This window comes from Amphibalanus amphitrite, unplaced genomic scaffold (assembly GCF_019059575.1).
Source record: "Amphibalanus amphitrite isolate SeventyFive unplaced genomic scaffold, NRLGWU_Aamphi_draft 000009F_arrow, whole genome shotgun sequence".
Lineage (NCBI taxonomy): Eukaryota > Metazoa > Arthropoda > Thecostraca > Balanomorpha > Balanidae > Amphibalanus > Amphibalanus amphitrite.
The window spans coordinates 1,220,906-1,235,893 of record NW_024881505.1 but is presented as its reverse complement, the minus strand read 5'-3'; the positions used below and the strand labels follow the sequence as shown (position 1 = coordinate 1,235,893).

At 53.7% G+C, this 14,988-nt stretch overlaps 1 protein-coding gene across 3 annotated transcripts; it reads left to right on the top strand.

Annotated features, from left to right (window-relative positions):
- The first annotated feature begins 74 nt into the window (after window positions 1–74).
- On the top strand, window positions 75–13,597 carry LOC122380321 (insulin receptor substrate 1-like). Of its 3 annotated transcripts, none has more exons than XM_043363379.1 (16): window positions 75–154; window positions 2,840–3,068; window positions 3,331–3,428; window positions 3,621–3,820; window positions 4,055–4,194; window positions 4,471–4,622; window positions 4,994–5,109; window positions 6,685–6,823; window positions 7,009–7,125; window positions 7,342–7,721; window positions 7,985–8,128; window positions 8,506–8,643; window positions 9,432–9,612; window positions 10,039–10,188; window positions 10,560–10,764; window positions 11,136–13,597. In XM_043363379.1, exons 2-16 carry the CDS (start codon window positions 3,003–3,005, stop codon window positions 12,825–12,827), a joined length of 3,918 nt encoding a protein of 1,305 aa, XP_043219314.1. In that variant the 5' UTR covers window positions 75–154; window positions 2,840–3,002; the 3' UTR covers window positions 12,828–13,597. The 3 variants fall into 3 exon arrangements, with proteins under 3 accessions (XP_043219314.1, XP_043219322.1, XP_043219332.1); XM_043363387.1 differs by lacking the exon at window positions 75–154 and adding an exon at window positions 191–275; XM_043363397.1 differs by lacking the exon at window positions 75–154 and adding an exon at window positions 221–275 and having other exon boundaries at window positions 4,994–5,088.
- Window positions 13,598–14,988: the final 1,391 nt, after the last annotated feature.

Here is a 14,988-nt window from a genome sequence, read left to right as displayed (position 1 = left end):
ACGTACGCATGCGCGTTATGTGTTTACAACCGCCCACGTGACCTCGTAATGATCGCGCTGCGCTGAAGAGCGTAGGAAATTGTACGCAGTTGTGTGATCTGTATGTGGCATTTGGACGACCTGTTGACGTTTCAGAGCCTGTGGAATGACTCAGGTAAGTCTTTGACGTCGTTTTCCAGCACTTTTCAGTACTGGGCGCGCAATGCTTTCGAGCGTTTCGCGTGATTGCGTCTGGGTGCTCAATCGATATCAGTGCCCCACCACGTTTTCCAATGGTAAGCTTGTGAAGTGCTGACAGTTCAAATTTGGCACAATAAAAGTTTTAAGATTTGGTTTGCATCAAAAAGCTCATTTGTTTCTACACAGGCTAGCGAAAAATGGCAAAATCATGCATTGCGACCGCCTTGTAGACGAAAGTGGCGCGACGTGGGTGTATTGCTCCCTGTATTTCAATTTGTATTGGAAGTTATGGTATTTTTGGCAGGCATTTGTTAAATTGAATGATACAGTAAGTTTTTCTTACTTAACTAAGAAACAGATTACTAAGTTTCCAACCATTCAAGCTTATAATTCGTGGCATTCCTGGTGTGAATTTTGGTTTGTCGTCAACATTTTTTAGAAGAATGAAAAGTTAGTAATATTTATCTTTGTGTACCTGTATATACCCTGCCCTTAAACAATTCAGGGAAGTGTTCAGCTCGTTTCCCTGTACATGGGGTGAAGCTGTTTTCTATTTACTCATACTTTTGGCCATACTGTGCAAAGCTTACGAGTACTTCAAAGCTTAGAGATAATACACCAAAGACATGGCCTGTTACTCTACTACTTAATTATAACATTTACATGAAGAGGAAAGTTCATGTTAATGCTTCATGAATGAATTATCTGGGTGTGTTGACTTCTTGGATGAACATTGAGCGTATTACATAATGTCAGCTTAAAATTTGTTTTAACACCATCACCTACCTATGTGATATTTCACCTACTACAGTTAAGAGTCTGAATTTCCTGCCAGCTAAATTGGTCATACAAGTATAATTGGTAAAGTAGAATAGTTACCTAGCCATTCAATGCAGACTGCAATTCTTCAGCCATGTGAACACTGAATCAACATGCCAAGGCCATGGCCAAGTGCTCAGCAAACACTTTCATCATGTTTGCTTTTTAATTTTTTTTAGTGGCTTTATTGTCATAGCACCCTTTCGCCAGTATTTAGGATGCATACATTTTTCCTTCTGCAGCTGGTTGAAGTTTTCAGTGACACTGAAAACTTCGTTTGAAGATCTCCCTAATTCATATTAGTGTGTAGGTAATGTGTTTGAATATGTGAATCATTCAATATGGGACTGCATATCAAGCTTGTGCAGTCCCATTCAACAAATAATGATGTTTTTCTTTCAAGGTCATGTATAGATTATTTGTTTTTGAATGTAAATTTGTAAGGGGTTGTTATTCACAGACTGTAATTTTGAGGTATAGGAAAGCAACCTATGCATGCTTCAGAGGCCAGAGCAATATAAAAAATTGCATTGTGGTAGAAGTTGAACACTTCAAAGCAAATTTTTTTCTTTCACAGGAAAATGTAGTCAGTGTAATTATTTGAGGAAATCCTATCTTGTATTGCAGACTAGTTTTCTCAAGTAGGTATGTAAAAAAGCTTAATTCAGCTACCCATTTTGGCAGCATAGGCATACAGTACACTGGAAAGCATGTTATATTGTTTTTGGAGATTGCCGGTGCTGTGCCATCACACTGATCAGCTGGTAAACTGAGATAAGGCAGGACAAGCTTGGTGTTCAGCATGGCCTTTTGCACTTTGGTTGTGCTGTTGTGATCCAGCACATATTTTCAAGTTGTCTTTTGTAAATAACTTGAATTTGGTATGTTTAAAAAGTCTGTTTATAAAGTGTGAATGTGCTGACACTCTGTAAATTGTGTGTGGTTTGACCCAGCGTGATTTGTGAATATGCTGATGGTCTCATGTGAGCTGTCTTTGGTGTGACCAAGTGTGGCTTGATAATTGTTAACCTAGCAGTGATGGGGGGGGGGGGGGGGCAGGTAGGGGGTAAATATTATCCCCTCCTGGATTTTTGGGATAACTCATGATCTGCATAAGCTATTAACACGAAACTTTCAGTACCTTCTTTTGCATCAATTTGACACATATGCTGTACAAAGTTTGGCGAAATATGTTAGAAAATTTTGAAAGAAATGACAGTTTTATGGCGTCGCTACGCGCGATTTTCGTGCAAAAATAGGCCAATATTCAAGTAGCCACTTCTCCTTCATTTAATAAGCAATTTCAAATTTTAAAACATAAGACGCAGAATCTTGTTTTATAAAACACCTTATATATATATATATATATATATATATATATATATATATATATATATATATATATATATATATATATATATGCAACACAGGCAGATGAAAATGGCACCATTGAACTCCCCGTAAAATTCTGCATCGAAAGAAACCTTTTTAAGACAAAAATAACCAATAGAAATTTTCACCTATATTGACAGGAAATAATCATGTATTGATCTTTAACCTGACCTTGACCTCACCTTTGACCTTTTTAAGAAAATGTTAAGCATTTACCTGAACCTTTTCGTTACGAGCTTTCGATTGCCGCCTTCCGTGTATTTCTACGGCCCTTGGTTTCTGAGCTAGCGGAGGGGGGGGGGGAGTAATATTCCCCCCCCCCCCCCCAGCGCTGGGCGTTCGGCTGGAGATCCCAGGGCCGCACGGGTTATTGTGCTGACCATGAGTTTTGCCAACTGTAGCCTGTCAATGTGCTATGATAATGTAACTGTGATGTGTGTTTGGGCAGGTGCGGCGGCCGCGGCCGTCCTGGTAGGTCTGCCACAGTCGCCGTCTGTGACTGGTGACCCTGCAGAGCGCCGGTGCTGGTGCTGAGCTGGTGCCATCAGAGGTGGGGGCGCTGAGTCGCCGCACACCAATCGCTAGTCACCATTGATCCCACAAGATCAGCCATGGCCGACACGCTGGGCGAAATCCAGAAAATGGGCTACCTCAAAGTCCGCAGGAAAGAAGAAAAGGTAGGTACCTATGGTGCATTCACCTGACATCACCTACCCTGAATAATGCCTATTTGAAAGAATGTCGTAAAGAAAAGAACATAACATTTTTAAACATGACAGAATTGAAGCTGCTGAATCATGACTACACTTTTGGCCTTTCATTGAATCAATTTATATTGCAATCCTATTATATAGTATGATTTTGCTCAACAGGAATATATTTTATTTCGAGCACAGCTTCTTGGACGTTTTTGGACTGACATTATTTGTTTGTTTTCAGAAGTTCAAGAAGAGATGGGCTGTTTTACGCCAGGACACGGCCTCAGTGGATATTTATGAGTCTGACAAGAAATGGAGAGCCAGAGACAAATGCAAAATGTACGGAATTATCTGCCAATTGTTTCCATATATTTGTTGTGCTTCCCACCTATATGTAGTTATTTTCATGTTTCGTAAGGGAATATTACAGTTGCTACCACCATGCATGCATCATCTCGTTAGGTCAAGTGACCTGATGCTGTTCCGACCATCTCCGTCTTTATGTGACGCGTTTGGCGGACGTGTCGGCAGGACGATCCCGCTGTCACCGTGCTTCAGCGTCAGCAAGAAGGAGGAGCCCAAGTGCAAGTACGCCATCGGCCTGATGGGCACGGTGAGCTACACGCTGGGACTGGACTCGGATGAGGAGCAGACGGACTGGTTGCTGCGGCTGCGCTGGGTGCACCAGGGCGGTCGGCACGCCGACGCCGAGCCGCCGCGGCCGCACTACGGTGAGACAGCGCCCAGAGGAGCCGTGGGAGGTTGGCGATGGCCGGTGGGTATCACCCAAGATGCGGCGAGCCTACTTATATTCCCGGCCATACCGCCCGTATATCTCGCCCTGTTTTTTGAAGTGACGAGGTTTGTCCGGACACCTGTCGTTTAAACCACGCGCATTGTCTTTCCCCTATGTCCGCCGGCCGTGGTCCCCTCGCTGACGCCGCCCTCCCTTCCGTACCCGGCAGACTCCATGTGGGAAGTGACGATCACCGACCGCGGCCTGGGCAGCACCAAGAAACTCAACGGCCAGTATTGTGTGGGCCTCACCTGTGACGGCATTCAGCTCATCAACAAACGCAACAACAACGAGACCTACGACCTGCCGGTGAGCGCCCGACCCGACCCGACCTCGAGCCCCACACTGACACCGATCCTGACCCGATTCACCCGCGTCCCGATACTGCCCGATATCGACCCTGACCCACACGCCGACCCCGACTGCGCTACCTGCTCCCGATTTTATTTTGATCTCCTTTGTTAGCTGCTTCTGCGTGTGGTGTCGGTCATTCGTGACCTTTATTTGTGGACGTGCTGGATCCGGCCGATATTTTACGGTTTTCGGAGGTTTTCCGGTGTGTGACCGCGGTCTGCTCGTTCCCAGTTCTCCGTGATCCGCGGCTGCCGCCACATGGAGTGTTTCTTCTGGCTGGAGGTGGGCCGCACCTCGTGTTTTGGAGCCGGAGAGATCTACATGCAGCTCGCCGAACGTATCTACGCCCAGAATATGCACGAGGTTATGAAGACAAAGTTCAAGTGAGTGACTAAGCAGTAAGCGCTGGTGGGTGTTCTTGTGAATGAGTTACAAATCATTTATAGAAACAATTGGCATTATACATATTTGATAAAATATGTTCATGAAAAGCACAAGACTGATAGCATGTTATTGTTTAATTTGCTCAGTTTTTAGTTTACGTGCCAATAATATCGAAATTCATGTCAAAGGATATGCAGAGTATCGGCAACCATGCGCTCTGATAGCCTACACAGTTGCTGTAGCCCTCCTCCACCTGGTGCACCACCCTGGCCGGTAAGTGCGGTGCCTCGCACCTGAGCGGTATTCTGTTACCGACGCACCGCTGTGCTGTGGCCGCTGCTGACCTGTTTGCGCTCTCGCCGTCCGCCAGTTCTCGGAGCAGCGAGTCGAGCAGCCAGCAGGGCGAGTCGCGGCCGCGCGTCGCCTCCACTTCAGAGCCGTCGCGGCCCATCAACGTGGCAAAAGGTCGCCGCAACACCTACTCATGTGAGAGACAGCTCCCGTCCGCGGCCCGTCCCGCCCCGCCCCCGCTCCGGCTCCGGCTCCGGTCCCGGCCTGGTCCGGATAGGCCGCTCTCAGTCACCATCATGTCTCTCCGACTCTCTTCTTCAATTTTACCCTTCTCTTTACTCAGTTAACCAACTGCCTTCGATCTCCTCTATCCCACCTTCCCACTGTCTCTCTGCTTTCTTCTAACCCACTAACGGCCGCTTACTGTCTCAGTCCGATTCGTGTCGTTAGTTGTCTATCGGTTTGTTTTTATTCGCTGTCTCAGCTGTGGACGCTGGACGCCATCGTGCTCCCGTATCTGTCTGGTTTAGTGCTTTGTCTATTTCTGTATTCTTGTCTCAGCTGTGGACGCTGAACTAGTCTCAGCTGTGGACGCTGAACTACGGTCGTGCAGCTCCTGTGTCTAGTTTTGTTCTGTGTCTGTCTGTTTCTGTGTTCTGCTGGCTCAGCTGTGGACGCTGAGCATCGGTCTTGCTCCTGTGTCTGTCTAGTTTTGTCTCTATCTGTGTGGTTTTCTGTGTGTTGCTGTCTCATCTGTGAACGCTGACCTCAGTCGTGCAGCTCCTGTGTTTGATGTATCTGTGTGTGTGTGGGAGGAAGAACGGCTCTGTCTGTAGAAAGGGATGCATGCAATGGCAACACACAGCGGCCAAGTATCGCTGCAGACGCCGGGAATTTATGCCTCGAGTGCAGAGTGATTGCTAATGGACTTTTATGGGTTGGCTGTGTTTTCCGGTGTTGCAATTTTCGAGCTGTTTGTTTGCATTCGGTCGTATGTCTGCTGTCTATTCAGTTGTGATTCCTTGTAGTCAACAAAACTGGTGCTCAGGTGCATAGACACTTTTTGATAGGTACGTCTTGTGTCTTTAGGAAGATTGTGTTATTTCCTTTGTGTTCTGTGAGGTGTCAGGTGAATCGTTCTTTTTTGTGACGGCATTACTGAATCTCATGTGGCTTTCATTTTATCCATTATGACTGCTTCGTTGGAAGCTGGAAGCTCTGCTTGTTTTATTTGAGAGAGCTCTGGTCGTGTTTACAGTCGCTTTGTTCTGTGTTATTGTCGAGCTTAAAACACATTCTTTCTTCATCTTCCCTCGTCATGTCCCTGATTTTTGTGTTTGTGAAAGTGACATTCGTTCTACCTCAGTGCTCTCTTCGTTTCCCTGACTACTCTGCCGTGGTTAAATGTGTGTGCCCTTGTCTGATCGTGCTGAGGAGATGAATTGTCTGTTCAACAGTGATGGCGACTCACTGGTGGCTTTTTAGTGACAATTTTAGAAAGGATATTACAGACTAAAAGGGTGCTTCGGGTGAAAAGCATGCATCACCTGCTTGCTGACAACATTTTAAAACAAAATGCGGGTAATACAGAACAATCATGCGATAATTTCAGCTCGTTCACTTCATTGAAAGACTGTAAGCGCCAATTGTTTCTCCTTGGCGCTTTTCACCGAGTTGTGTCTCCAATCATGAGAGTTTCCAAAACGAGTAAATACCGGCCTCATACCGGTAATTCGGCCTCACCTGACCCCACTGTTCCGCCGTCAACAGCCAACAACAGTTCCCACACGTCTGTGAACACGATTCCTGCGGCGACCACGCCGGGTCGCGACCGGTCCGGGTCGGTGCCCAGTCGGCCGCGCACGACCAGCGAGGGGACGGGCGACCGGCACCACGCCACGCTGCACGGGTCAGTGTTATCATTACTGACGGACGACGCATGTCCGTGTGTCGCCAAGTTTCTACGCGCGTGTCTTTTCTCTTATGTATAAACTTGTCGTGTGGTTAGTACCACAACGCTGCGCGTATGTATAATATGTTGCGTGTGTGTTTTTGTAAATAATTTAGCTTGACCGACTAACTCACGGCTGGCAGGCACCACACCCGCTCTCGGGTCGGCACGGACAGCCACAGCCGCATCTCGCTGGTGGCTCACTCGCGCAGCTCCAGCATGACGGCCGGATCGCCGCCCGTGCCCAGCAGCTCCTTCAGGTGAGCGCTATGATACCGTGCATCATTCGAGTGAGCAAGGTAACCGAGACATGTCTGAGCCATGACCGAGACTGCTCACGGTCATGTGTGATATTAAGAAGTGAAAATTCGTTGGTTCTGTCTTAAGCTCAGTTGTCTCCGGCTAGTGGGGCTGTGCCGTGTATGCCTGTCACACTTCCCAGCCCGCGCTGACCGCCCCGGCCGCCCCTCCGGCAGCCCGGCGTCCGTGGATAGCAGCTCCTCGTACAGTATCGACGAGCACGGCAGCGTCTGTCACCCGATTACCTCCGAGAACACGATTGTCGAGGAGGCCGCCGGCGACTACCTGATGGTGGACCGCGGCCGCGCCAGCGCCGAGCCGCAGGATGCCGCCGGCGGCCGGAAGCGCTCGCTGCCGCCGCTGTCGCTGCCGCTGGCGCCGGCCGGCTCGGCGTCGGCCGGACCGCCGTCGGCCGACTCGCCTTATCTGCCGATGGTGATCTCGCCGGGCCGGCAGCCGGCGCCGGCCGGGGCCGAGGAGGCGCCCGCCTACCTGCCGATGGTGATCGCGCCCGGCGGCGGCGGCGACACGCCCGACGGATACATCACCAGCCCCAGTGAGTAGATAGCCGCGGGGACGGGGTGGCGGAGGAAGGCGCTAGACTTATGTACATGCTTTGCTCGGCATATTTGCGGCTGTTATGTTTATCATGTTGTTATTCGGTTGACAATACTTGTGCACTGTTGTCGTCTTATCCAGAGATTATACTGTGTGAGCTGATTGTGTCTCCTTCATCGTTGCAATTACACTATCGCAGTATAATTGTGCCACCATCTCCGTTTCCTCTAAGTTAACCCGTGTCCCTTGTTCACTCCGCAGCTCCGAGCCAGGGCCACCGCGGCCACCACAGCCGCGACTCGAGCCTCACCGAGGACAGCTACGTGCCCATGTTTCCTCAGTCGGAGCACGGCGACTACCTGGACATGCGCGTGGGCGGCGGCAGCGCGTCGCACCTCTCCGATGGTGGGTGACTGCCGGTGACCTGTGCCGGTCACAGGCTGGTGTATAGTCGGGTGGTGTTTGCTGGCTGCAAGATGGTAGGGAAGAAAATCAGATGTTGGAACTCTGTTTCACTTTGTCTACGTACTCCGGGAAAGGATACTTTTTCAACTGGTATGTAAGATTATTGTGGTGAGAAGCCCAGATGCTTCTTTGATCGTTACCTATCTGTGCCTCTGTTTGTGTTCAATGTGTCATAATGTGCTGAACTACGGGCCTCAGCTGCCACCCTGACCGGACACCGGACCCATCCTTCTGCCTTCTCGACGTTCTGGCTTATCTCTCGTCCTATCAATCCCTCGGAACCCTCAAATCTAACCGGCGCCCCCTTCTCCCGGCAGCGGAACTGAGCTACAGCGGGGCCGACCCGGAGGGTTACGTGCCGTTCGCACCGGGACACCCGCACTTTGCGGGCGAGGCCGTCAGCCCCAGTATGGACGTGCACCCGGCTGGCAAACGAGCCAGCAAAATATCGGACGGTAAGGGTCGGGAACGGGTCAGTTGAACAGGCACTGCGGATGGTCGTGAGAGGATAAAATAGAGTGGAATTTGTGAGAGTGGAATGAGAGTGGGAAGTGGCGTAAAAATTAGAAGTAGAGCGAGAGAAAGGAAAGGAGTGAGACTAGAGAGTTGAACGAGTCTGGATCCAAAAGAGATTAGCCGTGGGACCACGGACGGAGATTTGAACGTTTTAAATTTCCTTTTCAGACTGGAATCCGCTGAGTTTAGGTATGTGGGTCGGTGAGATTTAGGTTAGGTCCATGCCATTGCACAGACGCCGCACGCTCACCAGATCTGGGACCGCCGTGAATGGACGAACACTCGGGTCGGGTGGTGCACGACTCAACTTTCTGTTATTTTCTTTTCCTCCTAATATAAAGTTCAACGATATTTTAGTCACAGTAGCTTCACCTCGCGCGGGTCGCCAAACTATCCTTGCTCACTACCGCCTCATATCTTCTACTTCTTTCTAGTTCTCAGTTTTCTCACGGTAGTTCTCACGGTAGGTGCAACCGCGAGGCCATTCGCTTCTCCTCGCCCACAATAAAGACGCATGCTCACATTACTTTAGTCTTAAAATATTTCTGCTGCTCAACTCGGCTACGCAATCCCTTCCTGTGCCGGACAATCTCAGCAGATTCACTAGCTTTTCACCATGCACCCAGCCTCTTTTTTCCGATCAACTTCATCTCTCGTCTCCACCACATTCGGCTGCCTGGCCACCCTCCCCCACCCTCGGCCTCTGACTGCCCCGTGTGTCCGGCAGCCGACTCGTACGTCGAGGTGTCGCCGGGCTCCAGCTGCAGTCTGCTCTCGGGTACGCCGCAGTCGGAGTCGGCCCACCTGGACCGCGCCGCGCCGCTCACCGTGCTCACGCCGCCCTCCGAGGACGCGCAGCCGACCGGCCGACACGCCGCCGCCAGCGCGGCCGACCGGCAGCACGCCAGGTGAGGACAGAGGGTATAGCTAGTGGTGGGAGGCACGGCCGGCCGACCGGCAGCACGCCAGGTGAGGACAGAGGGCACAGAGGTGGAAGACGTGACCAGACCAGCGGGGACGCCTGGTACACTGGCACAGTGCAGAGCGCACACCACATGGATCGGCAGACAAGGTGAATGACATGGTTCAGCGGAACGGACCGCCCGGCTCTCGTACTGATCTCGATAAGTATATCGAACCAGTCGATCGTCTCGAAATCGATAAGTCCATCGAACGTTGTAAGTATTTGTAACGAGAAGTGTTCATTTACTTTTCCTATTTTACGTTTGTATTGGCATTTTGTTTGTTTTTTTTTTGTGTCGGGTACCGACGACTCCGTGCCCACCGGGGCATTTGTGAGGTGTATTTGCTGACCCGCCCGACCCTCTCCGCAGTCGGAGTGACGGCGAGAGCACGCGCATGCGCGCCTTTTCGCTGGGCAGCCGCCTGAGCCAGGCGCTGAAGCCGCGCCGCCGTGATCGCTCCGAGAGTGACTCGAACTCCACCGAGCGGCCGTCCACCGGCGAGCCTGGAGTCCACAGCAGGTGAGTGGGACGGGAGCGACGAGCGAATGGCAGCTGGAACTCTGCGCGAAATTCCTGAAACTCCGTGCGTAGCAGATTCAGCTGAGAGCAGCAGCTCTCCCTTGGCTGTTGTTGGCTGTTCTTGGCATCTTGGTCTTCTCATGGCTGTTCTATCAGTCTATTTTGGAGCAGCAGGTTTCCAGGATGTGAGAGACTTCACTGCTCAATTTTCTTTTTCTATAGTCTTCTCAGAATATCGACGTGGTGAATGCTTCCTACTCAGGCATCGCACGGTCTCTCCCCAGTGTAGCTGCCCTGATGAGCTGCTTCATCCTCACACCCGCAGTTCCGGGGCGTTGAGCAGATCATCACATTTCTCCCTCTTTCCGCAGTTCTGGAGCGGTGAGCGGCTCGCCGCACCTGAGCTCGTCTCTGGACTCGCCGCTGACGCCGCTCAAGGAGTACTGCCGGCGCCGACAGAAGGGCACCGAGCTGCGCGAGCAGACGGGTAGCCCGGCGGCGGAGTCGCACTGCAGCCAGGACAGCCTGCGGCACCGGCCGCGCTCCAACTCTCAGAGCAGCCAGGGCAGCGACAAGGTGGGGCCGCCGACCGCCGCCGAATGGGGACGGGGGGGGGGGGGTGGCGATGTGAGGTAGATGTACTGCTCACTGAGCGGGGGGGGGGGGGGGGGTGGCAGCTCGCGCTTGCTTGGTATCTTTGCTTCAGTATTTGCGATAGTGCTTATGTGCTTGCTTGAACTATCGGTAGTTTTAGTGGCTGGACTTGTATTGGTCTAGCTGGCGTAAAGGTGAGGATGTGACCTTCTTGTCGGCTACGCTAGGCTGCAGATTTCGATATCTCTAAGCATTCCGAGTATTTCTATTGTTAGTTGGCGGGGATATTTTTTCCTGCCGTTCTCCTGTGGTGGGACTTGGCTGTGCTGACCCGGCGCGTCTGGTGGCGGCAGACTCACAGCAATGGCTGGCGGATGCTGTTCAAGCGTCGCGACAAGAAGTCGACCGGCTCTCTGCCGGTGGACGTGCCGGCGCAGCGCGCGCCCCGATCGCCGAACCACCCGCCGCCCTGCGCCGAGGAGACCTACGTCGGCGTGGCGATGGGAGCGCCGGCGCGCGCGGGCGGCGGCACCCGGCGCCGGCACCGGCCCAAGCGGCGCGACGCGCAGCCGCACTACACGGACGACGACTACCTGATGATGGGTCCGATGCACCTGGACGAGGACACGTCGTCCGGCTCGCAGGCCGGCTCGCTGAAGCGGCGCACTCCGGCCGTCCGGCGCGCACCGACCACCGAGAACGACAGCTACATGTCGATGGAGCCGGTGCGGCCGCTGGGCAGCCCGCTGGCCAGTCCCGCCGGCGGCGACTACCTCAACATGGACATGTCGCTGCGCCGCGCGCCGCCCACCGCCGCGCCCACGTCCGACTACGTGAACATGGAGATTAGCGGCGGCGTGCCGGGCCCGACGCCACCGCCGGCCGCCGACACCTCCGACTACCTGGCCATGACGCCGCGCTCGCTGGCCACGCCGCCCGGTGTCCCAGCGGCCGCTCCGGCGGCGGCGGCGCCGGCCGGCTCGGACGGCGACTATCTGGAGATGTCGCTGGGCAGCCGGCCCACGCCAGCGATGCCCGTGATGCGCTCCCGCTCTGCACGCTCCTCGGCGGAACGGGAGCCGGAGCGGTGGCCGGCTGGCAGCCGGCGCGACCCGGACGCCTACTGTGCGATGGAGGCGCCGCGCCGGCCCGTCTCGGCCCTCCTCTCCGTGCAGACCTCCCTAGACGGCGGCGACACGGAGCGCCGAAAGTCGGACACGACGTCTCCGGACGACCGCCGCCGCAGCATGGGCTCCGGGTTCAGCCCCGGACCGGGCTCCGGCTCCGGAACCAAGGTGCAGCGGAAAAACTCTGGGGTGACCGGCGCCGGCCTGCTGCGCAAACTGGACGCCATGAACCCGCGCGCTATGTTCCGCACGCTCAGCCAGCGCGGCAAGAAGGACTCGAAGCGCCTGTCGCCGGGCGCGGCGGAGGGCGGCGCCGCGCCGACCAGTATAGACCGCTCGCCATCCTCCCAGTCTCTGTCGTCGTCCAACAGTATACAGGAGGAGGTGGAGGTGGGCGCCGGCGCCGACTGCGAGCCGCTGACGTCCAGTGGCGTGCCCGTGTTCCGAGCCGCCGAGCCGGCGCCCGAGTCGCGGCTCGGCTCGGCCAGTCCGTGCGGCTCGGTGGCCAGCGTCACGCCGCGCGCCTCGCTGGCCAGCTCGCAGGCGACCACGCCGCGCCAGACGCCGGCGCCGACACCAACCCCCACCCCGCTGCCGCTGACCACCAGCAGCTCCCTGACGAGCTTCGCGCCGGCGGCGGCGGCGGCAGCGGCGGCCGCGGCTCCGGCGGTCCGGCAGCGGCACGAGTCGAACCCGCCGCCGTGCAGCCAGAGCCGGCAGCAGCGGCCGCAGACGAGCTGCGGCTCGCGCTCGCTGACGGCGCTGCCCACAGAGGAGCCCGAGGTGGTGTACGCCTCGCTGGACCTGGTGGACGGCGACACTGCCGCCTGCCAGGCGCAGCTCGCCGCTGCCAGCAAGCTCACCTACGCCAAGATCGACTTCAAAGAGACGGGAAAGCTGAAGCAGCGCGACAGCTAAGGTCGGGCGGCGGCGGCCGCGGCGGCGGTGGTGCGGTGCGACCCGGGCGGCTCGCCGACTCCGGTGGGTCGCTCCGGCCGGCCGCGCGGACACTGCCCTAAGCCGCCGTCTGGTGGGCGGGTCCCGGGTCACTGCGCCGGGGCCGCCTACCCTCCACGGCGCGCCGCGCGTGCCCGTATTTTACCGAGGTATTTTGTTATTTTATATACAAGTTTATTTAAAGCGTAGCGGCGTGTGGCTGCTGTGTGCAGGCGGTGGCGCTGTGGTCGTCTTCTACGGGGCGGCGCGCCGGCCCGGTGGTGCTCTGAGCTTTGCTGCGCGCCCGTCGTGATGTGCGTCTGTTATGTGTAAGCGCGTGTTGGCGGTGTGAGTGTGTGAGAGGTGTCTGCGCGCGCTGTGCGGCTCGGTGTGGCACCGGCGGACTGCAGCCGGCGCTCCGGCGGGGCAGGGCCGCCGCGCCGCGCCCGCCGACCGGCGCTGGTCGCCGGCGGACAGCCGTCAGGTAATGGCCGGGTGGGGCGGCCGTCCTCTGTTAGAGGAGCCCCACGGCCCGCGAGTGTGGTTTTATTGTTGTTATGTAAGGATCATATCAGTGTTGTTTTATACATCTGTTGAGTCTTATTTGCTCCGTTCAAGACGCCGCTAGTCATTTGTGGTCTTGTTCGGCATCGCTTGTCAATGCTCGGCCGCGAGCCGGGCCAACATTTAACTAACATTGGCCACGTACTGTGCATAGATAATTATTTTAATACAGGAGTGCTAGGTACGAACCAGTGTTTGATATCTAGGATATCAGTGTTTGACAACTAGGACTAAAGCTGGCACTACTTGTAGTTTGGCTGGGCAAGGTCATTTTCCGAGGGCATCGGGCGTAACACACATTATCCTTGTTGCCTATTGCGGTGGCGAGACAAGCATGCTTTTCTTTCTCACCCTCTCGCATCAACCCCTGAGCCCTCAAATGCTGATATCAGCGAGCGAGACTAGTAATTTGGTGGGAGCAGAATATCTGTTATTTTTGTGTTCGCAGCTGTGCGGCGGATTCCCAACTGACAGCTAATCGAATTGACGCATTATATCGTATTGCCGTAATTCGACCAAGATGGCTAGGACCGTGCTTTTCCTGGGTCTTTCGCAACCTTTTGACACGTATCACGCTCCACGACCATACAGTGACCAGTATTCGCGTCCGCGTGTGATCATCCGCTTGTCAGTTGTCACCTCACATTCCGTGGCGGCGCAACCTACTATGTTAAATTCGCAAGCATGGTATATCAATTACCATCGCCTTATAACAGATTAGGGCGTCGAAGTTATTACGGCTTTGCAGATTGATGACAGCAACGACACGATATCAGCATTCAACGAACAAACCACTAACTACGGAGCATGGAGACTGCAACAGTACGCACGACACTAACTCCACGGGGCATGGAGACTGCAACGGTACACACGACACTAGCCACGGGGCGTGGAGACTGCAACATAAACACAACACTAACACCAAGGGGCATGGGGACTGTAGAAGTGCACAAGACAGTATCACCACTAGAAGGAGACTGCAACAGGACACACGACACTAACATAACGGAACATGGAGACCGCAACAGTGTACAAGACACTAACACGAGACGCGGAGACTGCAACAGCCAACAGTTCACTCGACACTAACATGAGACGAGGAAACTGCAGCAGTACACAAAACACTAACACCACTTGAAGAAGACTGCAACTGGCAACAGTACACAAGAAAGTAACCAAGGGCCTTGAAAACTGCAGCAGTACACAAGACACTAACTTCACGGAACATGGAGACTGCAGCAGAACACACGACACCACAACGGAACATGGAGACCGCAACAGGGCACAAGACACTATAGTTCGTTTTTCTTAAGTTTGCCCCTCACTGTAAACGTCTTTTTGAGCACAGCACGAGAATTGCTAGCTATATTACTGAGAAAACTGGTTAGCGCACATTGTATTGTAGATATGATTAATATTTTCAAAATTAAGTTTTGAACACCGACGATTTCACGTTATGTTAAAGGGACCCTCCCACCTTCAAAAAATTAATGAATTGGCATGAAAGTGATGTCGCTCCGTTCAGAAAGAGCAAAAACGAATATCTACCAAATTTCATCGAAAAATATTCACCGGTTTT